General features: G+C 49.0%; 13 protein-coding genes across 13 annotated transcripts; 5 read left to right on the top strand and 8 right to left on the bottom strand.

The window, feature by feature from the left end:
* Positions 1 to 57: 57 nt before the first annotated feature.
* On the bottom strand, positions 58 to 1,282 carry N7508_005028 (tyrosinase family protein; the record flags this gene model as incomplete). The annotated part of the gene is made up of 4 exons (XM_058463094.1): positions 58 to 766; positions 812 to 934; positions 985 to 1,110; positions 1,164 to 1,282. The coding sequence occupies 4 exons, from the start codon at positions 1,280 to 1,282 to the stop codon at positions 58 to 60; spliced, it is 1,077 nt and encodes a 358-aa protein (XP_058319572.1).
* A 1,367-nt stretch (positions 1,283 to 2,649) lies between these two features.
* Positions 2,650 to 3,252, bottom strand: N7508_005029 (YbhB/YbcL family Raf kinase inhibitor-like protein; the record flags this gene model as incomplete). The annotated part of the gene is made up of 1 exon (XM_058463095.1): positions 2,650 to 3,252. The coding sequence occupies one exon, from the start codon at positions 3,250 to 3,252 to the stop codon at positions 2,650 to 2,652; it is 603 nt and encodes a 200-aa protein (XP_058319573.1).
* A 468-nt stretch (positions 3,253 to 3,720) lies between these two features.
* On the top strand, positions 3,721 to 4,506 carry N7508_005030 (sterol desaturase family protein; the record flags this gene model as incomplete). Its single annotated transcript, XM_058463096.1, has 1 exon — positions 3,721 to 4,506. The coding sequence occupies one exon, from the start codon at positions 3,721 to 3,723 to the stop codon at positions 4,504 to 4,506; it is 786 nt and encodes a 261-aa protein (XP_058319574.1).
* Positions 4,507 to 4,982: 476 nt separating this feature from the next.
* N7508_005031 (sodium:solute symporter family protein) lies at positions 4,983 to 7,138 on the top strand (the record flags this gene model as incomplete). The annotated part of the gene is made up of 2 exons (XM_058463097.1): positions 4,983 to 5,883; positions 5,949 to 7,138. 2 exons carry the CDS (start codon positions 4,983 to 4,985, stop codon positions 7,136 to 7,138), a joined length of 2,091 nt encoding a protein of 696 aa, XP_058319575.1.
* Positions 7,139 to 8,055: 917 nt separating this feature from the next.
* On the top strand, positions 8,056 to 9,438 carry gel1 (1,3-beta-glucanosyltransferase gel1; the record flags this gene model as incomplete). Its single annotated transcript, XM_058463098.1, has 1 exon — positions 8,056 to 9,438. The coding sequence occupies one exon, from the start codon at positions 8,056 to 8,058 to the stop codon at positions 9,436 to 9,438; it is 1,383 nt and encodes a 460-aa protein (XP_058319576.1).
* A 606-nt stretch (positions 9,439 to 10,044) lies between these two features.
* N7508_005033 (uncharacterized protein) lies at positions 10,045 to 12,264 on the bottom strand (the record flags this gene model as incomplete). Its single annotated transcript, XM_058463099.1, has 1 exon — positions 10,045 to 12,264. The coding sequence occupies one exon, from the start codon at positions 12,262 to 12,264 to the stop codon at positions 10,045 to 10,047; it is 2,220 nt and encodes a 739-aa protein (XP_058319577.1).
* A 729-nt stretch (positions 12,265 to 12,993) lies between these two features.
* N7508_005034 (uncharacterized protein) lies at positions 12,994 to 13,635 on the bottom strand (the record flags this gene model as incomplete). Its single annotated transcript, XM_058463100.1, has 1 exon — positions 12,994 to 13,635. The coding sequence occupies one exon, from the start codon at positions 13,633 to 13,635 to the stop codon at positions 12,994 to 12,996; it is 642 nt and encodes a 213-aa protein (XP_058319578.1).
* Positions 13,636 to 14,221: 586 nt separating this feature from the next.
* Positions 14,222 to 15,587, bottom strand: N7508_005035 (uncharacterized protein; the record flags this gene model as incomplete). The annotated part of the gene is made up of 2 exons (XM_058463101.1): positions 14,222 to 14,849; positions 14,908 to 15,587. 2 exons carry the CDS (start codon positions 15,585 to 15,587, stop codon positions 14,222 to 14,224), a joined length of 1,308 nt encoding a protein of 435 aa, XP_058319579.1.
* A 1,024-nt stretch (positions 15,588 to 16,611) lies between these two features.
* On the bottom strand, positions 16,612 to 17,145 carry N7508_005036 (uncharacterized protein; the record flags this gene model as incomplete). The annotated part of the gene is made up of 3 exons (XM_058463102.1): positions 16,612 to 16,893; positions 16,949 to 17,010; positions 17,109 to 17,145. The coding sequence occupies 3 exons, from the start codon at positions 17,143 to 17,145 to the stop codon at positions 16,612 to 16,614; spliced, it is 381 nt and encodes a 126-aa protein (XP_058319580.1).
* Positions 17,146 to 18,372: 1,227 nt separating this feature from the next.
* N7508_005037 (Zn(II)2Cys6 transcription factor) lies at positions 18,373 to 20,624 on the top strand (the record flags this gene model as incomplete). Its single annotated transcript, XM_058463103.1, is given in 2 exon segments — positions 18,373 to 18,972; positions 18,984 to 20,624. The coding sequence occupies 2 exon segments, from the start codon at positions 18,373 to 18,375 to the stop codon at positions 20,622 to 20,624; spliced, it is 2,241 nt and encodes a 746-aa protein (XP_058319581.1).
* A 353-nt stretch (positions 20,625 to 20,977) lies between these two features.
* On the bottom strand, positions 20,978 to 21,352 carry N7508_005038 (uncharacterized protein; the record flags this gene model as incomplete). The annotated part of the gene is given in 3 exon segments (XM_058463104.1): positions 20,978 to 21,035; positions 21,086 to 21,200; positions 21,211 to 21,352. The coding sequence occupies 3 exon segments, from the start codon at positions 21,350 to 21,352 to the stop codon at positions 20,978 to 20,980; spliced, it is 315 nt and encodes a 104-aa protein (XP_058319582.1).
* A 640-nt stretch (positions 21,353 to 21,992) lies between these two features.
* Positions 21,993 to 23,117, top strand: N7508_005039 (zinc-binding alcohol dehydrogenase family protein; the record flags this gene model as incomplete). The annotated part of the gene is made up of 1 exon (XM_058463105.1): positions 21,993 to 23,117. One exon carries the CDS (start codon positions 21,993 to 21,995, stop codon positions 23,115 to 23,117), a length of 1,125 nt encoding a protein of 374 aa, XP_058319583.1.
* A 387-nt stretch (positions 23,118 to 23,504) lies between these two features.
* On the bottom strand, positions 23,505 to 25,507 carry N7508_005040 (Zn(II)2Cys6 transcription factor; the record flags this gene model as incomplete). The annotated part of the gene is made up of 5 exons (XM_058463106.1): positions 23,505 to 23,801; positions 23,872 to 24,345; positions 24,401 to 24,917; positions 24,967 to 25,412; positions 25,475 to 25,507. The coding sequence occupies 5 exons, from the start codon at positions 25,505 to 25,507 to the stop codon at positions 23,505 to 23,507; spliced, it is 1,767 nt and encodes a 588-aa protein (XP_058319584.1).
* Positions 25,508 to 25,565: the final 58 nt, after the last annotated feature.

Here is a 25,565-nt window from a genome sequence, read left to right on the forward strand (position 1 = left end):
GTACAAAAGTTACTCGCGCTTCGTACCGATGCCGAATCGGGTTCCCCTATTGTGGGCTCAAGTATACGAATAACAATAACCGGCTCTGGTCGGGTTCATAGCATCACGAACCGATCGCGGCTGATCAAGAACTCCAAACTCCATGTTCGTATCCAGAGTTACCGGAATCCCATCGGGCGGGTTGAGGATGGTACTAGTGCCATTTAGAGCGAACCTGCGATGCCGTTCATCCCGAGCCTGCCATTGACCCCACAATCGATCGATCATGCCATGATGCAACATGAAAGCCGGATCCTGCGGCGAAGCGAAAAGATCTTGCAGCGATGAGCCCAGACTGAAATGGCCGCCGCCATGGACGCCAAGAACTCCTTCGGCGTTGGCGGGCCAGTGGTCCATCACAGTCTGGAAGTCAATGATATCGGTCGAGGCGAGCAGTCTATCGACGATAGTCTCATTGTTGTAGTTGGTACTTACGAAGTTGTTCAGACTTCTGTTGAAGCATCGGGGGTTGTACTCGAAGCCTGGAGCTGGGATTTCGGTGAACGAGGCTATATTCCGTGAAAAGGGTCCCAGGTGGAGTTCCATGTTTTTGAAGGGCCCGCAGCGGACACAGCCGCCGCCGCTGCCCCTTGGTAGGGTTACGCTGCCGCCTTGGATGCTTTGTTCGTCGGGGTTGTATTCGCCGTCGCCAGAGAGGGAGCTGTCGCTGCAGTCGAAGAGGGGACTGGCAGCGAGATTGTCAGCCCAATAGGGCCAGTTCCAGTAACTGGTGCTGTTAGCTTGGCTGGGTTGGATGGACGGAGTGACCTACGGGAGTTGTCCATTGTATCCGCATTCGTCTTGTAGCGCGGTCTCCCAGAGCCAGAGGAAGTGTCGGTGCCATGGCAGAAACAAACCGCTGTAATGGACATTGAGGGTGTAGTTGATATGAGTTCTAGATCATGTCAGTACGCAAGGGGGAAGTATAAAGTCGGGCTAACATACGCCACAAAATCGTCGAACCGATTCCGAACCCCGGGGAACTCCTCTCTCGGGAGATGCTGAGGCTGCGTTTGCATACACAGCACGGCGTCTGTATACTCAATTCGCTCGGCAGGAGTCAACTCGCCCCTATTCGATGTCAGAAACCCCGTAATGACACATGAAAATCTAGCTAAACAAACCATTCTTTCCGGGAAGCTTGAATATTCGGACCACACCACTCAAACCCAAGATCCGGCAATACAGAAGCACCAACAGATCCCGCCCCAAGAGCCAAAAGCAAAGAAGAAAAAGCAACCATACTTTCAAATCGTCAATTGACAATCCCACAACCCAAAACCAATCTCTGAAATCTTCCAGCCTACAGCATTACATTTCCAGGCCCAACCCAACCTTTATAGTCCCCGACCCCCGGACCCAAAAACACAAAAAAACCTGCGTATCCCTTGTATGATCTGTAAGTAAATGGATACAAACCCAAGGTTCAAGCATCGATCCCACCAACCCAAAGCCAGAAGATCACCGGAAACCAGGAACAATACGAACCAAGTGGGCTCTGGTCCTGTGCGGGTGTGAGCTGTCACCACGCAGGGATCGTAGTGGCGTGAACTATAAATGTCCGGTATGCAGCAACAGGGATCTAATGCTCGATAGTGGAAATTCTAAACAATTGCCCTGCTGTTGATTGGGAGTGCGATTTTCGTTTTATTTGTCGTGAAGTCTGGCCCTGGACTTCTTGTGCAGTAACGGTCTTGGCTTGGATGCATTAGGGTGTTAAGCTACGTGCTTGGCGGCATTTTGGTCAGGGGTTGGTGTGTGATTGGGGTTTCATTTGGTATGTTTCTACTTGGTGATAGAAGTATTGCAATTGATTAACATATCAAATATTGCACGTGCGGGAGAATACTGGTTTGTATTTGAATGAGTGTCGGATGATCTATGTGTTGAGTGATAGGCGCTGTAGGATGAGATTTTCAGGGTAGACATTGTCAAAATCATTATTTACACCTAGTTCTCGACCTCTGATTTGCTCTCGTCCTTAATATTTTTGGTAATTGCAGTGTGTCTCGTACGAAGGTTCAATTGATCTCATGAAGTTGTACCAAGTGACCAATGGTATCATCTGGGATCTGAAGCATTTTCCCCTGGATACAACTACCTGTGCGTATTCACAGCAGTTTAGACACTAAATACTTTTTTTTTCAGGTGAAGCATTCTTGTCGGGATATTTTTTGTCAAACCCTGTCATTCCCCACTGTTATGATCGATATTCTTGGTTGGACTGAAACACACATGGTTTTACTGTACCTCTTATGCATGTAATTTATACCAAGTCATACCTGAGTGCCACACGACAGATATCGCGACCTACTGGTAAGCAGGTGTTCACGCTTAGATGAACACCGTAGAATGCGTAAAGTGACCTTCTCATGCCAAAGCTAGTACGACAACAATAAGAAGAGGTTCAATTGTGAATTAATAGGCGAGAGAAAGATGAGCACATGCCACGAAAGTCAACAAGAACATCATGCGCCTCTAGCATGGATATGAATGCACCGAGGGTCATACTTAGTGCGCAACGTGTGATGAACAACGCCAGGAAGGGAATCACAAAAGAACGCCTGTAGCCCCTCCAAGACCAAGAGCAAACCCCAACAAAATTGAAAATCAATTCCACTTTCTCTCATAAATACCAACCCACTCACCCCATCCGACAACCTTCCCATCGATCTCCCGTGCCATCTCCTCGACTGTAGGCAGCAAACTCAACCTGCCAGGATCGACTGGCTCGGCAAGAGCGACCAGGGTGAAAAAGTACCGATGGGGTCCATGGCCGAGCAATGGCCGAGGTGGGATATAGACATTTCCCCTGCGATTCTTTCCATACCGGAATCCGCCTTTTAGAGTCCCTTCTTCTGTGGTAGCCTCGATATCATGGACGGAAATTGTTGTCGTCATTGCGGGGATTCCATAGTAAATACCGTGGATGATTGGATTAGGCAATGGCGCATCAGGATCCTCGTTGATGAGGAGATACTGTTTAATCTCGGGTGATGCCGTTGGCCAGTTCAGCGTCGGGAAACGACCCGCTCCGTCTGCCGAGTGCTCCACGTCAAGGTGCGACCCTGATGGGCCTACTTCTTCACATTCGACAAGGATTGTTGGTCTGGGGAATTTAGTAAATGCTGGGCCTTTGGAAAAGAGTTTGACATCGCGGCCTTTGGCGTTGGCGAAGAGCCAACTTAGGCTGTATTCAATGTAGCTCATCATCTTGGTCGGGATTAGTTGGTCGATATAACTAACTATCTACGCTTTTTCGATGCTTACCTTTGAGATGTAGGTTTCAAGAATGGGTGTTAAGAATAGTTTATAAGCAAAAGACAAGAAAATGTGAGGCGACAAGTGTGCCTTCATATTGATTGCATTCGTCCCGTTTCCGGCCCGTTAACGGGATTGTCTTCGTCACTGACTATGCTTTGCTCACATTCGGCTTATACTTCGATTCATGCATAGATGTATACTCATCATCCGATCGACGATCACAGGTCAAAAATTCCCGAAGTTTTCGGCGTTCACATGGATGGAACCGGTAGCCGAGCCACAGCCACTGCGGGGGCAGCTGAGCAGATTCTGGGGAAAATATAAATCGCCAGACCCTGCAGAATCTGCCCTCAGATCTGATCTCCGATCCAAGCTCTTACGTCTCGAATTTGAGGCCAACCATATCTGCAGTCCGCCATGGAGACACCCCACTCTTCAATGGACCAGTTGCTGCCACAAGCCTCGGCTTTCTGGGTCCACATTGTGAACAGCTACTCGCCCCAGAAAATCGAGTTCGTGGGCACACTGTTGGTCCAAGTCTTAGCATTCTGGATACCATCCCTGTGCTACCTATTCCTGGACGTAATTGCGCCGTCCTTCTCAGAGCGTCACAAGATCCAACCGGCGCCCAAGCAACCGACACGGCGCGAGATACTTCGCTGCTTCCGCGTTGTGGCACAGAACCAAATCTTATCTTCTGTGCTCCATATAGGACTACTATACGTATCCAGCCAAGCTGGCACAACGTCCTCGTACCGTGTCGAAGCAACATTTCCAAGCACACTTGAGCTCGCGCGCGACGTCGTCCTCAGCCTGTTAATGCGCGAGGCGTTGTTCTATTACAGCCATCGACTGCTACATATCCCATACCTCTACGTTCGCATCCACAAGAAGCATCACCGTTTCACGGCACCCATCGCCCTCGCGGCTCAATTTGCGCACCCGCTCGAACAAATCTTCGCCAATGCATTGCCCATCTCCCTACCACCACAATTGCTCCACAGCCATATCCTGACATTTTGGATATTCCTAGCATGGGAGCTCTTCAATACCGTCACCGTACACAGTGGGTACGATTTCTTTCACAACAAAGCCAAGATGCACGACCTGCACCACGAGAAGTTCAATTTAAACTACGGGTCCGTAGGACTCCTGGACTGGGCACATGGAACAAATAAATTGGAGAAGCGACGCACTGATTAAGATGAGGCATCGATTGGCCCGATATTTCATTCGGAGAACTACCCAAGCCTTTGTATATAGTCTAAAGAAGACGTGGATGCTTATTTCGCTGTTCTGTCCGATTACCCTGCCGATATTCCCCGTAGCATTTGGAGCAGCTTACCCTACAGATGCGGGGATACACTACAAAAATCATGCACAGACGGGCCTATAGCTTATCTCCAGCCCTGGAGATGTGAAGAGTTCTCTAATTCGTGACTCCATCCCTGCTTATCGTCTCCAAATGACCCCAACGATGATAAGTTTATCATTTGGGGTAACCTGCTATCACGGCGATCACATCCAAATGAATGAGGAGGAGTATACAACTTGCTCCTTCTCACTTCGATAAGAGACTATATAAACAATGGCACAAAACAACACCCCTGCCGATTTGACCCCGACAGAACACTCCCTCACCAACCACACAGCCAACCCAAAAGGGAAACAACAACAAAATGGGCTCCGAACTCCAAGTCCTCCCCGCGGGAGCAGGCTATGGCATAGTAATAGGAATAGGCGGAATCTTCGCCCTATTCATGCTAGGCCTAACCTGGCTGCAGAACAGATATACAACCTTTTCAACCCACTCCGCAGAAGAATTCAACACAGCCTCACGCTCCGTTAAACCAGGCCTAATAAGCGCAGGCATCGTTTCCTCCTGGACATGGTCCGCAACACTCCTGACCAGCTCGACATTCGCCTACAACTACGGCGTCTGCGGCCCGATGTGGTACGGCGCCATGGGCACGCTGCAAATCCTCATGTTCGGGCTCATCGCTATCAAAATTAAATCCAAGGCGCCTGGCGCTCATACCATGCCTGAGATTGTTTTGGCTAGACATGGGAAGGTTGCGCATGTTACGTATCTTTATCATGGGCTTGCGACTAATATGCTTGTTGGGGCTTGCCTTGTTCTTGGTGGGGCGCAGGTTGTTGATGCGCTTACTGGGATGAATGTTTATGCTGCTACTTTTTTGATTCCTGCGGTTGTTGCTGCTTATGTTATTGCTGGTGGGTTGAGGTCTACTTTTATTGCGGATTATACGCATACTGTTATTCTGTTCGTGGCTATTTTGGTTTTTGGGTTTTTGACTATTACGACCAGTGATCTTGTTGGGAGTCCGGCGAAGTTGTATGAGTTGTTGCAGGAGGCGTCGGAGAAGATGCCTATTGATCGCAATGTTGGGGGTTCTTATTTGACTTTTCGCTCTGTTGGCGGGTTGATTTTTGCTTTTGATCTTTTTGTTTCGAGTTTTACTACTGTTTGGCTTGATCAGGCTTATTGGCAGCGGGCTATTGCTTCCAAGCCAGAGACTTCAGTCAAGGCTTATATCTTTGGTGGACTTGCTTGGTACGGTGTGTTGCTTCTAGAACTATCTCAGATGGGTATAGGCAAGTTATGCTGACATGTGAGGGTTTAGGAATTCCCTTCGGCTTTGCGACGATTATGGGCCTTGGATGCGCTGCTCTCACTGGCGATCCTCGTTTCCCAACTTATCCAAACGCATTAACAACCGCCCAAGTCGAATCAGGACTCTCGGCACCGGCAACAGCAATTGCATTGCTGGGCAAGGGAGGGGCAGTCTTGATGCTAATCCTCCTCTTCATGGCCGTCACCAGCTCTACATCCGCCGAGTTGATTGCCGTCTCTTCTCTCTTGACATTCGACGTCTACAAAACCTACTTCCGCCCCAACACTAGCTCCGAGGCACTAGTCCGAGTCAGCCATTGGGGGATCGTGCTCTACGCCATCGTCCTGGCCGTATTCTGCTGCATCCTCAACGCAGCCGGCATCAGCTTAACATGGGTCCTCACCGTTCTGGGAGTGATAGTCGGTGGCGCGGCATTGCCCGTCGGAATGATTCTACTCTGGGAACCAATGTCAACGGTCGCAGCCGTCGCAGCACCATGGATTGGATTCATCTGCGGTATTACAGTGTGGTTCGTGACAGCCTATAAACGGTCAGGGACAATTAATGTCGCGACGACGGGTGACACGACAAACGCTCTAGCCGGGAATCTGGCTTCGTTTGGTGTTGGATTTATCATGGCCGTGGTCCTGACATTTGCATTCCCCGGAAAACACGCCGATCCAAATGCTCAAGCTCTTGCTGGTGTTGCGGTCCCTGTTAAGGAAGAAAATCCTTCATCTGAAACTGGCGCTGGACAGGCTGCAGACAAAGATCAAACACCCTCGATCGATGAAAAGATGACCCCACCTCCGATCTCGAGCGAGGTTGTCTCACCTGCTCCGGCCACTAGGAATGAGCTTGTCGACTATCTCGAGTCTCATGACGTGGAACCAATGGATCCCGTTCTTGTCAAGCGAGGCGAACGAATCGCGTTGACTGCTAACGGAGTGTTCTTCTTCGGCGCGGTGATATTAGTACCGTTTGCATTGTTTGGCAGCAGTTACATTTATAGCAAGTCATTTTTTACTGGCTGGGTTGTTGTTTCCTTCATCTGGATCTGGATGAGTGTCTTAATTTGTGTTGTGTGGCCCGTTGTCGAGAGTTGGGGGGCATTGCATGGGATTTCATCGGGCTTATGGATGGATTTCAAGTCATTGCTGGGATATCGCAAAAAGATGGGAAGTACTGAAACAGTATGAGGCCATTTCAAGGGGATCTCTCGTGATCGTCGTCTGTCGATCTGGTTGAAGTTTCCATATGGAGAGTTGGGCCCTTATTCTGATTTTCATACTTGTAACATGTGCAGTCAGTCAATGCTCTAATGTCAATTTTATTAATATTTTGATGCATTCCCATGGTTTCAGAAACACTTTGAATCAAACAGACACATGTGATTGGGTACATTTGTGAGGCGCCTGTCTCAGCCTAAGTATAGAAAAAGTGAGCCGAGAGTGTGGTGGAGCATAACACAGTATTTCAGCCAATGGAGGATATCAATTCACCCCGGGATTCTAGAATCTGACTGGCCCTGAGACCCCTATGAAGACCCCTAAGTGGGATCGGCCGATTTATCCCCTGCCCAGAAAGGGGCGCGTCATCGCCAAGCGAGGATCCACTGGGATAGGCAGAAGGGTTTGTTTATTGTTGATTGTTTACTTGAGAGTAGGCATTGAGAGATATGTGTATGTGTATGTGAGTATGGTGCACCCTGTAGCTACGTGTGGGTTACAGTGAAGTATAACTGTAAACAATTAAGCTAAACACTGTACGCTGAGGCCTAAGACCAGCCACAATAACCACTATGGACCCCCCTAAACATTTCAGGGTAAAAACCCCCACAACAAGACTCCACAGCACCCTTGCAGTCTGATCGTCGCGGGATGAAGCGGCGAGAGCCAATAACTTGGCGTAGCACAGCCCAGTGACCCTGCGAGGTACCCTTGGCCTGGCGTATAACCCCTTCATCCCTACGTTCCTGAGGTCTTTTCTTCTTCCACTCTCGTTTGCACGTCTGTCATTCATTACTCTCTTTAATCCAATCTTCCTGACTCTCGTTTATACCAACTGAATATTCACTTTTCGTTTATTTTTTTTTTTCCAGATTTCCAACGACATCATGAAGGCTTCCGTCGCCTCCGTGGCTACTGCCCTTACAGTGGGCGCGTCCACCGTTCTCGGTGCCGCGACCAACATGAACATGAAGCGCGATAGCGACATCACTCCCATCACTGTGAAGGGTAATGCCTTCTTCAAGGGTGATGACCGCTTCTACATTCGTGGTGTTGACTACCAGCCCGGTGGTTCCTCCGACCTTGCCGACCCCATCGCCGATGCCGAAGGTTGCAAGCGTGATATTAAGAACTTCAAGGACCTCGGTCTGAACACCATCCGTGTCTACTCCGTCGACAACTCCGAGGACCACGACGAGTGCATGAACGCTCTCGCCGAGGCTGGTATCTACCTGGTTCTGGATGTCAACACCCCCAAGTACTCTCTGAACCGTGCTGAGCCCAAGCAATCCTACAACGATGTCTACCTGCAGTACATCTTCGCTACCGTCGAGAAGTTCGCCAAGTACGACAACACCTTGGCCTTCTTTTCCGGTAACGAGGTCATCAACGACGGCCCCTCCTCCAAGGCCGCTCCTTATGTCAAGGCCGTCACTCGTGACATGCGTACCTTCCTCCGCGCCCGCAAGCTCCGTGAGGTCCCTGTCGGCTACTCCGCCGCCGATGTCGACACCAACCGTCTCGAGATGGCCGAGTACATGAACTGCGGTACCGAGGACGAGCGCTCTGACTTCTTCGCTTTCAATGACTACTCCTGGTGTGACCCTTCCTCCTTCACCACCTCCGGCTGGGACCAGAAGGTCAAGAACTTCACCAGCTACGGTCTCCCCCTCTTCCTCTCCGAGTACGGCTGCAACACCAACACCCGCAAGTTTGAGGAAGTCGAGGCCCTTTACTCCGAGAAGATGACCGGCGTCTACTCCGGTGGTCTCGTCTACGAGTACACCGAGGCCGGCAACAAGTACGGACTCGTCAAGATTTCCGGTGACAACGTTAAGACCCTTGACGACTACGATGCTCTCAAGAAGGCCTTCGACAAGACAGACAACCCCTCCGGCGATGGCAAGTACAACTCCACCGGTGGTGCCTCCGGCTGCCCCGTCAAGAATGCCCCCAACTGGGATGTCGACACCGACGCCCTCCCCGCCATGCCCTCCCCCGCCAAGAAGTACCTGACCGAGGGTGCTGGCAAGGGCGAAGGCTTCAGCGGCAAGGGTTCCCAGAACGCCGGCACTGCCTCCTCCGGCACTGCCAGCCCCGGCTCCGGCTCTGTCGCTTCTGCCACCGCCGGTGGTAGCGCCTCCAGCTCCACCAGCTCCGAGGGTGCCGCCGCCAACCTGAAACCCATGCAGATGACCTTCGCCCCCGTCGCTGTCGGCGCTGTGACTGTCTTGTCGACTCTGTTCGGCGCTGGCTTCCTTTTCCTGTAATGCTTCTTTGCCCGTGTTCTGGGTTTCTTCATCTTCACTTAACTTGCTTGACTTGTATCTTTATTTTTGGTTATTTCTTTTTGCCCGTGAGGTGACCCCTCGTGTGTGCCTGGCAACTTTTGGGACGGCGAGATCATTTATTTTGGTGTATAGCAGGCCTTCATATCTACGCCTAGTGTTCAATGGGACATAAACTGCTTTTCGCTGGGTTTATTGTAAACGACTATATGTTGATGGTTTGACTAGAATATACAGATGTCTATCAAGTATTATCATGCCGTTACATCAATGTTCCTTTGCTCTCCTTTCACCATATAATTAGGGCATCGTGAAAAGGACCCTCGTCCTTTGCATTGGGACTACTCTTGAACTACACGTTATTCTGACTGGAGTACGAGGTAGACTTGTGCTTGTCCCTTGTATAGAATTGCTATGATTTAATCGTCAAACGAAACTGTCAATTGGTTTTTTTAAGGATATATATGTGTTCGAAATAGCTGAAGTATCAGTAGCAATTTACAGACAGCGGTGCAACAAAAAATATATATAACAGAAATATAACCAGGTACTTACCAAAGAACAAACCCTTGCAGTGAACAAAGTCCACTACAAGGACTTCCTGTGAGGCTTGGGAGAACGAATCCGCGAATGAACCCTAGAGTGGGAATAACCGCGAGGCGCGTTAGGACGAGTCCGCAGATGATACCTAGAGTGAGGCCTCAAAACCTCAATATCAAACCTCATATAGAAAAGCCCACAAACTTGCCAAATAAGAATCCGGGTAATACGACGCGTGCCTCGATCCCAAGCTCCAAGCACAAGTGCCCCAACAGCACTCCCCCAGGTAACACCCATGATCTCGTTATACTCATCAGTACCGTAGTCTAAAGTGATAACATCCTCACTCTGCCGCGAACGACCAAGACGAGGATAAATCACCTCCAGGATATGATTCAATGTCTGGCTGTTCACGCAGTTGCAAATATATATATGTCTCAGAGTATCGATATCATATCCACGGCGGTACTGAGCCAACGCAATCTCAGACCAATGGTGCGTGTCACTCTCTGGATCGCGGTGGGCCATTTCGGTGAAAATAACGCCCGGGCCCATCGAGTGCATATGCATATTGATCCCTTCAGTGTTCCGACAGGATATGCTTTCTGAGAGATAGTCCTGGTCGCCCATTGGGAGACCGGCAGGTCGAACCTCGGGCTTGCTCCTCACGCACAGGTGGGCACCTCCCCTTCTTGCGCTCTTTGTCACCCATCGCTCTATTGAAGAAGATGGGTTCACGAGATCGTTCCATGAAACGTCGGATTTCTTGACCTTACATGGGGCTTTGCAGTCCGCATCATTTGCCTTATCTATCCATTGTGAGTAGTTAGCTCCCTTCTGGCGGTATTTGGCAGATTGAGCAGCATTGTCTTCTGAGCTTGGGCCCTGACGTCTTGGGTGCAGGTTTCCCAAAGCTCCAGGGCCTCCGAATGTGAATCCTGGGAGATTGGGAGTTCCGCGAAGTCCTCGGTAGCTTCGTCGAGGTGATCTGGCTGGTGATTGTGCTTCTTCTACGGTGCTTAATGGCTTAGGTACCGGGCAACGGCGTCCTTGCCGTTTGTGAATGGGAGATCCAGATGTTTCAAGGACGTTGGGGGCGGGTGATCTGCTTGTGCTAGGCCTTCGGCCTTGACGGCGACCACGGTGGGGAGATCCGGGACTTCCATTTGGGCTAGAGCTGTGTGATCTTCTTGCAGGATGAGCGCCTCGTCCGCGCTGAAGGCTGGATGGCAGTGTCGGCTTTTCCAACAAGTTATTGATCCATTCCTCGGTAAATCTACTGGAGTCATGTCGAGAGCGACTGCGGTGTTCACGCTCTTCACTAGAATGGAGCTCGCTTGAAGAGTTACTAGAAGACTCATTTGAGCTAGAACGGTCAGCAATCGCAGTATGCGCAGAGGGGGCAGTAAGTGCAGATTGTTTCGCAACAGGGTCAAGCTCAGGATCTGTACAAGGATTTACAACTTCAAAACGTTCAATAGGTCGTGAGATCTTCCGCCCATACTCAGGCCGAGCAGATATGGCATTTTCTATTTGCGATGAAGTCAGAGAGCTGCGACGTGCACGTTGCTTGCGAATAGGGGATCTAGATTCCTTCTTTGGACGGGCTGTGTTTGATCGCTCTTGAGTAAGGCGTGTAGGCCGGCGTCTGGGATGTCTCTGTGATGAAGTCATAGGAGCTGCCTCTGGGGGAGAAGTTTCCGGGGTTCCAGGTAGAATATCCGGGTGAATTACAGGGAAATCCTCGGTTCCAGAAAGCTGTGGGATCTCTGCGTTGAGTCCCCGCCTGGAGGTCCATCCGTAATTAATAGGTCCAGTCATGTTCATGTTCGATACACCGCGTCTAATGCCCCGAGTAGTCGAAGCCAGTGATTCGAATTCGGAGGTTGCTTCAGAAGCTAGTTCTTGGGGAGGAGTTACCGGAGCTTCAGGTAGAACCTCTGGGTCAACGAAAGGAACATCACCCCCTATAGCATGATGTGGGATAGTTGTGTTCAGTTCTTGGTCAGAAATATCAGGTTGAAGCAATGGCTGCTGAACGGCAGGATCATCTTTAGTAGGCTGGGGGGTATCTATGCTGGGTCCTTGATTAGCAGGCTCAGGTTGAGGCAATGGATGTTGAGTGGTAAGTTCAGTATCTTGTCGTCCGGTATAAACCTGGTTCTGATTGCCGTTGCGGCCCTGGCGTCTGGATTCTCTTCTACGACGACGACGATCGGGGTCAAGACAGGGAAAAGCCCGCTTGCTCTTTCGTCGAATGAATTGCATGGTTGCAAGTGTTGAAGAATAAGTTGGAAGTTGAAGTGTATAGTGAAGAAATTTAAAGGGTCTGAAGGTAGAATAATACTTGGAGACACGAATGGCTTTATACTTTCGAAAGAAGGCCTCAGTATATCGTCGACAGAGTGCAGTGTGAATATACAAAGGAAACCACAGAAGATAGACCGTGGTTAGACTGTAGCAAACAATGGGACAAAACTACCATCTGGGATTTGTAGTGTAGCGGAAAATAAAGATAGATTGCGAAAGCAGCCTTGACAGGCACGATAGGAATAGAGTTGTAGTAGGCAAAGAAACAGATCTTAGGATGAAGATGGTAATAGATCTATCAATGACTTGCAGAAAAGAAAATCGAGGCACTACAGCAATGCAAATGTGAGAACAAAGCAAACCGAAGCCAATGAAAAAATTGCTTAACATAAAACAAAGGACTGTATATATCAGTCCCAAAATAACCAGTCTCGAGGCAAGGGTCAGACACGGTCAGACACAAAGCAATATAGCCATGAACAAAGCAACGAAACTAGCTCGACCAAATAATGGTCTCGAACAACAAAGATCTAACCCCAGTGAGTAACGTGATTAGACAATGCCCTTTTCTCCTCCATGTTGGACCAGGTGGTATGTCCCTTGCGCCGAATACAATACTTGCATTCACTGGTACGAGGTGACAATGGCCCACTGATGGAAGAGACACCTCGTACTTTATGACAATAGTCACAGTAATAAGCATAACAACCGCCCAGTCTTATACATAGACCACCGGTTATTGGATCGCCGATCAGCACGTATCCATGCTCCATCCCGACGGTGAATTTCAAGTTGTCGGAATTGATCGGCTGTATTAGCTGCCGCAAAGGAAAGAACAGACAGTTCGAAGTCTAGATCGCATGTGGTTTGAACCTGGTCTGCTGTGAGGGTTTCATTTGCCGCTTGTGTTTCCAGGTGGCCGAGAGTATGGACCAAATAGTCATATTTGTGTTGACGCAATTCGTCTTTGTACAATACCCTTTCTTGTTCTTTGATCAGCTCCTTTTGCTGCTGTCTGTCATCTTCAGTCGTTGATATCTTGGCAACAATGTTAAGCAACCAGGCTAACCAAGTCAAGTTCAGATCGTCGCAGTCGTCTTCTAGTTCTGCGCAGACACAGATAACCAGTGTCAAGAGACGTGGGGTGAATAGTTGAATGAATCTGTCTACGATGACGACAGCGACGTGGAGGAGGACGAATTGGATTGCGAATAGTAATACCACGGACCAGATGATACAACTGGTAGATTGGACAACTTCATCGTCGCCTATGCATTCCCTGGGCGATATACCGAGACCGTAGGAGGTAAGGTCGTTGAAGGTAGCCATGTTGGGCTGAGAAGTAATTGTTCACTTGAAGTTTGTAGCAGAAGCTGAAGGGAAGAAGGAGCATCAAATGTACTATAAGCTGTGGTGACTCAAGGTTCCAATATCTAAATCGGGAAACAAACCCTATATTGATACCAACCTTGGGAGTACAGAAGTTTGTTTAGAATTTACCGGCAAAGGATGACGACATGTTCTGGGCCACCCAGTTTGTAGTGAAAAGGAACTATGAAGCACAGAGCAAAGATCAAATTATGCGCAATACAATAAACAGCACTCGTTTAGAGAAACGACTGTCAAAACGGTTAATGGGTGGCACCGCATACCTATTTGTGAACCTTGTACAAGCTTTCGAGGTTCATAGTAGGGCCTCGACCACATTCCACACGAGAAAGATGTTATTTGAAACGACATAGAAAGTAGAAAGTATGAGTATAGAAAAATTATGAAAGGAGAACCAGTGAATCTCATCCAGGATTGGATAAAATGAGACTGCAGTCCAGCTGCAGTCGAATCCCTCAATTGACATAAAGTCCATGGCCAATCAGAACACCTAGACCATAGAGTAGGCTCAAACGAGATCGCATAACTAAGAGTTAGCACCCCATCCCATAGACATCCTCCAATCCTGCCCAGCTTCACTGACACCGCGGACCAGCCCGACAACATTGTCAACAAAGCCACCAGAGCCATTATTGACACGCTCCCTACGCTCCCGCTCAGAATCAGAAGCAGTAGCACGCATGCCAAGCAGTTGCTGCAAAGAATAACCTTGAACACGCTCGACATCCATCCTGGTAAGAACATCGCCCTCCCCACGCCGGCGACTCCAAGCAGCCTGTTTTACAGCAGGAGCCCAGTACTCCGCCAGAGCAGACTCATCGCGACCCTGAGCATAGCACTTGAGTATAGCAGAATCGGTCTCAGGCACGAGCGAAGCGTTCCACTTTGTATGGGCGACTTCGTACCGCTTCTCCATGAAGAAGATAATGGGCCAAGTAATTATCCAGAGTTGGAGGATGACTACAATCCACCACACATAGCGGTTCGCGCGGAGTCGGTTGACCCAGTGGGGTGAGTAAATTGTTACGGAGCGGTGGGCAGTTGAGAAGGAGAAGCTGAGGGAGCCGCGGTAGTTTAGTTCACGGATATGAGAGGACAGGACGTTGCGCATTGCGTTGGAGTCGAAGCCCCCGAGTTGGCGGTGTAGGGTGAATCTGTAGTCAACCAAACTAGTTAGCGGGGGTTATTGCCAAAGGATGGAGAGGACAGTACGATTTCACGGGCGCAGGGTCCTGGCAGAACCGCTCGCACCATAGCTTGAGGGCACTTTGAAGCTTGTTCAACGTTCCATCGATGTTGGCGTCTTCGCCCAGGAGGGCATTGCTGTCGTCACTCAGCGCGACTGCCTGGCGTGTCTTAGGAGGTTTGTATGTGCGCGAACGCAGAATGCTTCCGCGGAAGGCCGGCTTTAGATCCTCATCTGTGATGATCTCGACTTCCATCCAGTTCTCGTGCATAGGCCGGCCCTCCCAACCGGTAAGCATGGTCTCGGCGAGATCCAGCCTGAACTCGAAGTCAGTCACCGTGCTGCTGTTCTTATCCTTCTTTCCATTGTTGCTTGATTCGGTGTGGTAGCCTTTCACATAGAGGAGCGGGCGCAGCGGCAGCTTGATCTGCTTACTGATAGCATGGAAGAGCTCATCGCTGTTGGTCGAGAGATTCGGCGCGAGTGTCAGGGCGACTTTGTCGTGTGGCCTAATGTCTTTTCCACCTGGAAGAACGTAGGCAGAGTTGATCAAGCGGAGAGGTTCGATGTGACGCTGGGTAGGGACGGGCGGGACCTGCGGAATGGAGAAGGACTCGGGATCATCGCTGTACGGTGGTGGCGCGTCATCCAAAGAATGGAGCGAGTGCGACGATGACGCGGGAGCTTCCTGGTTGAGGCGACCCATGCTTGAAAGGGGAAAAAAGTAAACAAAAACGAGGGGATTGGGGGGAACCTGGGTTTTATGTGAGGCTTGGGGCTGACATGAGGCTCAAGCGGAAAACCTCGTATCGCCACTCGGCTGCCTATTCCTTTGCTTATTTTTGAGACATATTTTGCGAAGAATTGAATGATATATTTGGCAATCTGATACTATATACAATGAAAGCCTTCCCACATCTAGCTTCTTAGCCGACATAGCACTGCATTGAGTTGAACGACCCAGGATCGCCTCTCCTACCACCATTCTGACAAGGCGCACCCTTCCCTCGCCAGCCATATGTCTGGCCAATGGAGTGATAATTGTCACATTTGTCATTATCAACCACAGCCTTTCTCCATATACATCAGCAGTATCCATCCAGAGTGTCATGTTTCGATGCTGCTTGTGGTCTTGCTTGCCCTGCTGATGTATTGCTTAAAGATGTCATTGAACTGGAACTGCTAGTTATGAGAGTAGCTGCAGTCTTGTTTCAGCTCGAACTGGTTGGTTTGGTAGTACTCGAAGACTGGGCCGGATTAGTGCCGGGCGCTGATTTTAAACTCAATGGTGTGGTGTATCTCACAGTGGGATATCAGGTAATTATATTGCCCGTAGCTTCAACATCAGCCTGCTTCCAAGGAAAGGTGAGTCTACTAGCTTTTGATGTGGCCGAGCTGGCCGAAGTAGTTGAGCTGCACTAGTGCGCGCCAGTGCCACATTGTTCTTTTCTATTACACTATCCTAAATGTCAGATTGATTCGGACAATATTCGCTCATAAGACTTACGAATTGAGCAGAAGGACAAGGATTCAACCAGGGGAGTTCTTTCCACTCGGTAGGACGAGCAGACCCTGGTACTTGAGGACCACAGACAGCACCAGGAATTGACACTGGCATAGGGCGAACACCCTTCTCCGTGAGACAGATATTGCCTCCAATCTGAAGACCACCACATCCATACCAGGCGTATGTTTCCTAATTCCAAGCTTCGATATTGGCAACCGTGATGTCATAACGCCTTGGCAATTCCCTTGCAGGTATCTTCGCCTCGAATGGTATACTTGTAGCAGACACCTCCAAAATCTCTCGGTGAACCTAGATTTCCTCCTGTGGAGCAGCACACGGGCTTTCCGATGCTTTTAGCGCAGTCCACACCTTTGTTATAGGTAGTGAGTAAGTTGACCGCGATGCCACATTTTGAAGCAACGCTGGTGCTGGTGTCACCCTCGCTAACGATAAAGGCGGAACCGATAGGGTCAAAACCACTGACATCACGACGGTTAATTGTGATCTAGGCATCGTTAGCATACTGCAAGAAAATTTCTTTCGGTAAGAATATTACTGACCTGGGGCTGTTCTGCGGACAAGTGCGCAGAAGCAGGCTGCACAGCGCGAGCTCCACGAAGCTCTGGGAATATTTATCTTGTGTAGAGTATTAAACAAGGTGAGTGGTTTAATGATACATCCTGGGTCTTTAAATAATTCTATAAAGAGTTTGCAAGAGACGTTTCTCTACGACGAGGGATGCCGGGGTGTCGAACATCATTGATGCAGGACATGGGTGAGGGTATATGAAACTTTAGAAGACAGCATTAAAGGCCGCGTCGAGTATGACTATCTATGAAGCTCTAGAAAGGTGTTCAATCTTCATTATGGAACGCCGATTAATTGGGCAGACGAATCGATGTTAATACTCCGCTACCGCCAACAAAGGAATGTGGTTGCAATTGAACGTCGCCATGGGTGGGAATATACTAAAATAGTCTTTGTTAAATCTATCTATTTTGAAATATCGAAACTTACCGATAGCGGCCCTTTTAAAAGCAACTGTGAAATAATCTGCTACTGAGTTGCTTGGCTACTAGGATCCAAGGCCCTGCATAGAAATCACCCAGCACCTCGAAGGGTTTCAAGGTCTACATCGGCCTTACATGACAGTCCGAAAAAGAACATACACAGAAGAAATGCCATGTGAGGTGGTATTTAGGATTGTCGGAAGACATAGTCTGACATGTATTCTCATTGAACTTTTTATCCCCTTGTCACCTTAATGCTCTCACGCTAAGTGCAGCTACAAGGATACCAACGACCATGTCGACTGTCGGAAAGTTGGAATTTGGAGAACTGCAGCATCAGGGTATTATCTGCAATTGAGTAAATGAAGCTTCCATCTGCTCGGGAACACTAAGAGCTCCGTTTTCTGATGATGTGTATCAGCTTCTTCTCTCATAGAGCCATCCTAGAAGGTTGCAATACGCACTTTTAGATAACACAGGCCGATTGAAGCTACAAGATTTTATCCAATGATTCCATAAAGCACACTTTTGCCCCATCCATGCAACTTGCCTCAACTTTTTCTGTGATTCAAGGGTCTCAAGGTCCCTCAAATCTGTTGATCGCATCACTCGAAGTTGCTATGTTAACTTCTTTCATACCTTGTAAGAAACACTTTGCACAAGAAATAGACAATAAGAACCTGGTCTGGACTATGCATCAAAGTTGGACCACCCATCAAAGTTTGAACATAGAGCTCTGGAACACTTCAGTGCACACAAAGAGCTTTTGCCAAGATATCGCCATGATTGATTTTAAGCTTCCTTTAATTACATGCCAATAGAAAGGCATAGTAACTAGAATCCTCAACAAGTGTGGTCGGAAGTAGTGCAAAGGAGTGCGGCCAAGGTTTGATTCCCGATTAGGCTTAGCGTCCGACCCTCTCGTTGTCTCTTTGTTTCCATTGTACGAACCCTGCCAGTTTGAACACATCCAAATGAACCAACAACCGATCAAAAGACCTAGACTGGCTCTGAGCTGTGTTGTGTGTCGTCGTCGCAAAGTTCGCTGCGGTCGCGAGCATCCAGAATGTGCCAACTGCACGAGAATGAATGAGACCTGTGTGTACAACACCGGAGTTCGCGACGAGCTTACTGGCAGGGTACAGCATGTGTCCTTGGATGATCAAAGCAGCAATACTAATAGCCGACCGACCAATCATCGTTCCATGCCCGACACGGGAGTATGGCCAGGCACTCAAGCTCCAGGGATACTGGGAACACCAGGGTCTGAAGTGGAGTCCCCAAATGCTTCGCCCCTTGATCCTCGCCCAGGCTATTCCACGAATCGAGGTGCAAGTTCAGATCATAATCGTCGGCCCTCGACAGCGGCAAAAAATGCCCCGAATGCTAACTTCAACCCCTTTGCTACATCGGAGCCATCATCTGCGCATAGACCAGTCCCAATATGCAATGACCACTTGAGCTTAGAACAAAGTGGACGTTCAAGGTTTATCGGACGAGCCTTTTGGGGTTCCATTGCTGGGAAGGTACAAGCCCTAAAGCTCATCTGGTGCCGAGATGCTGATCGCGATTGCGTGTGTTATAGGAAACCCAAAGCGATGATTTTTTCAAAAGCTGCCGTGTTCCCCATGAAATGGATTCATATGCTTCTGCTGCAAAGGTGTTTAGTCTACTGAAGACCCTGCCAACCAGGCCAGTTAGCAACGCCCTGCTTGAAGTATTCTTCATCGCAGTTTGGCCCATTTGCCCTCTCGTGGACCGGTTCTCCCTGCAGAAAGACTACGATGACTTCTGGGACTGGTGTGGAAGGAATGACGAGGCATTGCCATCGCAGAAGTTTATTGATGATCCGACGTTTTTCTGCTTACTATTTGCGATACTTTACTGCGGCGCATCAGCCGCGCCAGAAGCTCACTGGGGCAGCGTTCAACTTCAAAATGAGTGCAAAGATACGATCTTGCAGCAGCTGAAAACCAACTATACCGCCAGCCTTTCCCAATCTCGTCACCTAGAGCATCCGACAATCAACACTCTTGTCTCGGCGCTGTTAATTGGACCATTCGTTGACAAACACCATGAGCCAATGCAAAATTTGGTCTCCATAAGCACTACCGTGCGCATTGCTCAGAGTATGGGACTTCACCGTGAGGCAACATGGTCGGCTCTCAACCATGAAGCTCAAGAAACCAGGCGTCGGATTTGGTGGCATATAGTCTGGCTCGACCTGCAATCAAGCGTATCTACTGGCCTTCCGCCCTGCTGTGGGAGCGATGCTCTTGATGGAGTGAGCGTGGTTGCTTCTGGAGTCAATGATGGAGCTATCATCAGTTCTGAAGTCTTGGACCTAACATCATTGTTCGTCATCGGTCGATCCGAAAGCACTCGCTTACAATGGAATATTGTTTTTCACCTACAGAGCTTACAAGAAATGACCACGAACAAGCTTTCTGATCTTGCCATGGATGCGAAACGGCTTGAACAGACACTCGATACACTCATCGGCCGTATTTCCACACAGACAGTGATGGAAGGGACCAGCCAGTCCACTGATTTTACAAGATGGACCCGTGCGATGCTGACTTTAATGCAACTAGAAACAGCCATTCTATTGCACAAGCCGGTGTTGGTTTCTCCCATTGACAAAGACTCGAACTCCAAGAAACTGTGGACCAGGTATACATTTCTTTTATTCACTCAATTATTCTTTACTCACTGGTCTTGCAGAATTGTGCACCTCTGCGTGGCTTACTTGCGCGTTTTTATATGGTTTCACGATACTCCTGCGCTTTCACCCTATAGATGGTACTGGAACAGCCAGTACGGGCCCTTGCAATGCGCACTTCTTACCCTGACCTATCTCCAACAATCGCACTCGACAAGCGATATCCCGAAGGCTCGGTCGTGCCTTGACGATTACATGCGTCTCATTGTGGCACAATACCAGGCTCCCAGTTCTTCGCCAGAAAGTCATCCGGCCAGTGATTATGACACAGGCGAAGGCCAATTGAACGACAGGATGCCAATTGCTATGCAATTTCTTATTGATCTTCACATTAGCCTGGATCTAACCTTGGGCGGTACACCACAGGCTGGTAACACCGCTTCTGCGTTGACAAATCCCATCTTGACGGGAAATGAGCCGGGATTAGACGTGGAGTCTATTCCCAATATGGCAGAGCCTGAATTTGAGGCATGGGCCGCTTTTTCATTGTCCCAGATATTTTAACGCATTGGGGGCACGAAATATCCGCAGCTAAATATGCTCAGTGACTCTCGGTCTGACACCACAAACTACTGGTACGAAATCTCCCGACCAACTGGTTGAACGACCTTTGACATTTCTTGTGATTCCTTGTGAAAAGTGCTTATATCAAGGCTTGAAACTGAGTCTCAAAGCTAATGCAAGGTCTTTGCATCTCCAGAGGAAGATTGACAAGCCTTTTCATCTCTGCGAGTGCCTCTGCCCATATTGTTGTTTGTACCTCTAGGCCTGCTGGCGACTTGATGAATGCAGCCTTTCTAGTGAAAGGCACAAACCTATCAGCGTTTTCCTTCGGAAACAGAAGGGATGCAGAAGACTTATTTCATGATGGCCTTATCACCCAAAAACCTGCCATGAGACCCCGGCCCTCGACCACTAGGATTTCATTGCGAAGTTGATTAGCGAACTGTTGTACGCTGTCATACCGGTCTGCGTCAAGCTCCATCAATCTGATAGTAGCACTAAGATTACGCTGCTGGATCTTCTGGCCTCTGAGGAGGTCCTTGACGCAGGCTTCACCCTGGGCAATGTTGCGGACGGCTAGAATGACCGTTGAGGCCTGCAGTTGCAGTAGCTGCCGGGTTACTTTGAGACTCAGCCCCGAGCTTGCTCCTGTGACAACCTGCTGTCTTGCCTGTAAGGTCAATACCCGCTGGCAAGGGTGTGACCTTTGGCTGGATGAGTTTGACCATGTTGCAATGCGCTGAGTCTATATAGATCGGAGCTGCTCGTGATCCAAACAACATGGGAAAGGAAATAGATCGACGACAATCTTCATGGACAGTTTTCTGGGAAAGAGGACCAGCTATATATACTGACGTTCAGCATCCTGAATGCCGTATCACTTGCATCAGATTGCTAAGCACTCTCCCTTTTGGGAATATCTTAGCGCTAAGCTTATACATGGTCCGCTAGTCATGCAGATGACTCATCATTCGGCCGATGGTACGAGAATTGAACAAAGTCCAGGTACGTGGACTTTCAAGAATAAATTGTGATATCTGACTATCTGACAAAAGAAACAGAGATAGTACGAACATACTTGACTGAACAGCTCACGATGTGCATGGTATTATCAGAAGTGAGCCCTATGCCTTTCATTTAAGAGCAGCTGTCGATATTCCTGCTTCATGGACTACATAAAATTGCTACAATAGTTATGGATGAAGATGCAGAAGCTACGGTGCCTGAGGGCAGGGCAATCGTTATCGTTATCGATATCGCAGACAAACAAGTGCTGTGTTGCGGATTTACCTTTCCATGCTTTGCCTCCTCCCATCTTCTCAACAAGGCTCGCCTCTACGGATCAGCAGCCCATCCCGTCTTTCTATCATGGAATTCCCTCGCAACCAAGCCGCATGGCTTCCTGCTGGGTCCAAGCGACCCCTCGAAGTCAAGTCGGCACCATACACCCCTCCCGCTGCCAACGAGCTCGTCGTGAAGAACGCCGCCATTGCCGTTAACTCCATTGAGTGGACCAAGCAAGTCGTTGGAAATTTCCTGTACGACTGGATCCGATGCCCCTTTGTGATCGGAAATGATCTTGCTGGTGAAGTCGTTGAGGTTGGAGAAAAAGTCACTGGCTTCAAGCTGGGAGATCGCGTCCTCGCCCACGCAATCTCGATGGATCCCACCATCAACAAGTCATCCCACGGTGCTTTCCAAGAGTACACTGTCGTCCACGCCAAGTTGACCTCGGTCATTCCTGATGCCCTTTGCTATGAGGAGGCCTGTGTCCTCCCTCTGGGCCTGTCAACCGCGGCCACTGCCCTCTTCCAGACCGACTTCTTGGCCCTCGACCATCCCACCGCCTTGGGAAAGTCCACCCGGTCGACTGTCAAGACTGTTATTATCTGGGGTGGATCTACCAGCGTCGGAAGCAACGCCATCCAGCTAGCCAGTGCTGCTGGATATGACGTGATTACCACAGCCTCCCCCAAGAACTTTGAGTATGTCAAGGCCCTCGGTGCTACCAACGTGTTCGACTACAACAGCAAGTCAGCCGTCGCAGACATCCTCAATGCTCTCCGCACGAAGAAGCCCGTGGGCGCAATTGCAATCGGTAACGGCTCTACTGAGGCTTGCATGGAAATCCTTGCCAAGGCAGACGGCTCCAAGTTCGTCGCCCAAATCAGCATCCCATTTCCCGAGAAGGCTCCCGTCACTGCCTGGAAGCTTTTCATCTTCATTATGGGACTGATGTGGTGGAACATTTCCATTTATCTCAAGTCTGTGCGATGCGGTGTTGTGACCAAGTTTGTTTTCAGCAGCTCCCTGGTCCACAACGAGGTCGGCACCATGATCTACAACAAGTTCCTGCCCAACGCTCTTGCTCGTGGAGAGTATCGCATTGTTCCTAAGCCTGTCATAGTCGGAAAGGGACTTGAGCAGATCCAGGCTGCTCTTGACGTTCACAAGAAGGGTGTGTCGGCCCAGAAGGTCGTTGTCTCGCTTTAAGCAGTGGAGGACTTGCACACAATGGACAATTTCAGCCAATGATGGAATGAGAATACGCTGATACGAATGACAATACTTATGACCAATGGGATTTCTTCTGTGATCGAGGTGCCCGGGAGATAGGTGTACAGGGTTGCTATGGCAGGCCTGTAATGCCTCTTCGATGATCCGGGACTCGATAATTCCAGTATTTTTTATTAATTTTCCAATCCATTGATCTGTAAAAAAAAATCTCCAGCGTCTAACAAATATATTGTAGTTACTGTAAGATACTGATTGAACAAAAAGAATGTGTATTTTCGCATTGAATCAATGGCTTCGCTATATATACAACGGCACATTCAAAGAGCCCCCCACATTAAGAAGACGAACCGCACCCAAATTTCCTTAAAACAGATTCATTATATCCATAACGCATGGCGACCCCTGCTGCCCTGTGCCACCAGACAGACTACCCTGCACAGAAGGAAAATCCCCCAACTCATCAAAAAAATCCGACTCAAGCAGATCCAAATAATTCATAGCCAGATTATTCCCATTTTGCAGAACCAGCAGTGCTCGTTTGAGCTCGTCAAGCGTATTAAATTTATCCTCCGACACAGAGCCACTTGTACGCAGTTGATCTCCATGTGTTCGGAGAAACTTTGCGGAGAGAAAGAGTAACATTGGGGAAAATGCATGTGCCTGGATATGCACGTGAGAGGTGAGAGGTGAGACACACTACCAAAGGCCGGAATGAAGAGGTCGTACTCACCTTGAAGAAACTGGAACGGATAAGTGGTTTTGCAAGACTTGCGATTTCGCACGCTGAGTACAGAGGTACCAGGATGCTTTGGTCGTTTGATGCCCCTCTGAAGACTTCCGTCATACCGTAAATCCAGATTATGGCGGAGTTTGCTAGCATGTTCGTGAATAGCCGCATGGGGTCGAGAAGCTTTGGCGAACATGGTGGTAGGGAAAGGAGCATTAAGCGTTGCTGCGCTATTTGGTAGAGTCGGCTGTGGTGCTCCCAGATGTCCATACCAGGATTCAGTCCGGGGATTTTGTTGATAAGTGGGCTTCGCTTCAGGCTAATACTGTGCCAGCATAGGGCTGTCAACACAATTGCTTCGCCGAAAGGTGGTAGTACGTTTTGTCCCGATGTTTCAATGGCGTCTGATATGGATCCCATCAAGACTGGTCTACTGTGCTGGAAATCGGATTCGGGTGCTGGAAGAAATATCCAAACCTAGGACTGGTGTAAGTAGCGTTTGAGAGATTTGGACCGGGTGAGTTCTTCTTACAGGTTCTTCATGCAGAGTTAAAGGCCATTGGTCTGAAATGTTGAGGAGCCGATCTAAACAAAATGCCAACCAGAAAGTTCGACGCTTCTCTTCTATCTCAGTCCAGGGTTCAGCAAAAGATAAATCAAGTGCCGTTGTGTGGTAGCGATCTATCTCATATAGCTTCATCAGTTGGATGATTCGAAAGGCTCGTCCAGCAGTGATCCAAGCTCGACTATAGTTCATGTATCGGAACTCGTAGTGGGTAACTAGAAGCCAGCCTTGCGCAGCCTGCAAAGAAGCAGAGCTTGCACAGTCAGTCTGGTTGTCAAGCGCCTCAAGCTTGCAACGTGCACAGAGATAGAGGGAATCCCGCATATGTTGCAGATGCGCTGTTGCTGCTGCAGCCAGTGCCCACATCGCAGCTTGCAAGCCGGCGTATGGCTCTGCCTTGTAGCATTGCTGTGACCAAGCTAGATAGCGACCTTGGTGTAGCATGGGGGCAACAGGATGCACTCTATCAAAGTAGAGCTGGTCTCTGTGTGATTCATTAGCGAGAATTTACTTTGCGCAAAGAACAAACGTACAGGTCAGACTCGATTATACCAGAAATCCCAAGCTCTGGAGGTAAAGTGGACGCAAAGTACATAGTATTTGGAGGTGATTCCTCCACAGAGCGAGACATACTGCGGGACTCCCTCTTTGCGCTATCAATCGTACTCTCTGGCGGAGTAGGGAACTGACCCTCTTCAACGTTGGATATGTATTGTGTATTGATATCAAGGCCTACTTGATCACGATTGACAAGACTTTCAAGTGTTGCTGGACGAGCTATTAGTGACTTTGGTGCAGAGAAGGTGTATGTGGGGCACAAACCAATACGACTGCGTAAAGCCTTTAAATGTCCCCTTTTGGGACCTCGTGGAGACCGATCCTGATTCACATAACAAATAGCTCCTGAGTCTTCGCATTGATCACATTGAGGCTGCTGCCTATCACATCGCAGCTTTCTCTTGCGGCATTCCTCGCACGCCTATCAAGTTAGACCGGAAGACCACAGAGCATATGGAGACAAAAAAGGCTGCATGGACTTACCAGGCCTGGCTGTTGGCGTGATGCTGATGTCATGATAAGGTTAGCAGTGTACGAAACAAGGTTGATGCTTATGGCTTGTCGTGCTCCAAGA

This window comes from Penicillium antarcticum (genome assembly GCF_028974205.1).
Source record: "Penicillium antarcticum strain IBT 31339 chromosome Unknown utg000005l_segment0_segment0, whole genome shotgun sequence".
Classification (NCBI taxonomy): Eukaryota; Fungi; Ascomycota; class Eurotiomycetes; order Eurotiales; family Aspergillaceae; genus Penicillium; species Penicillium antarcticum.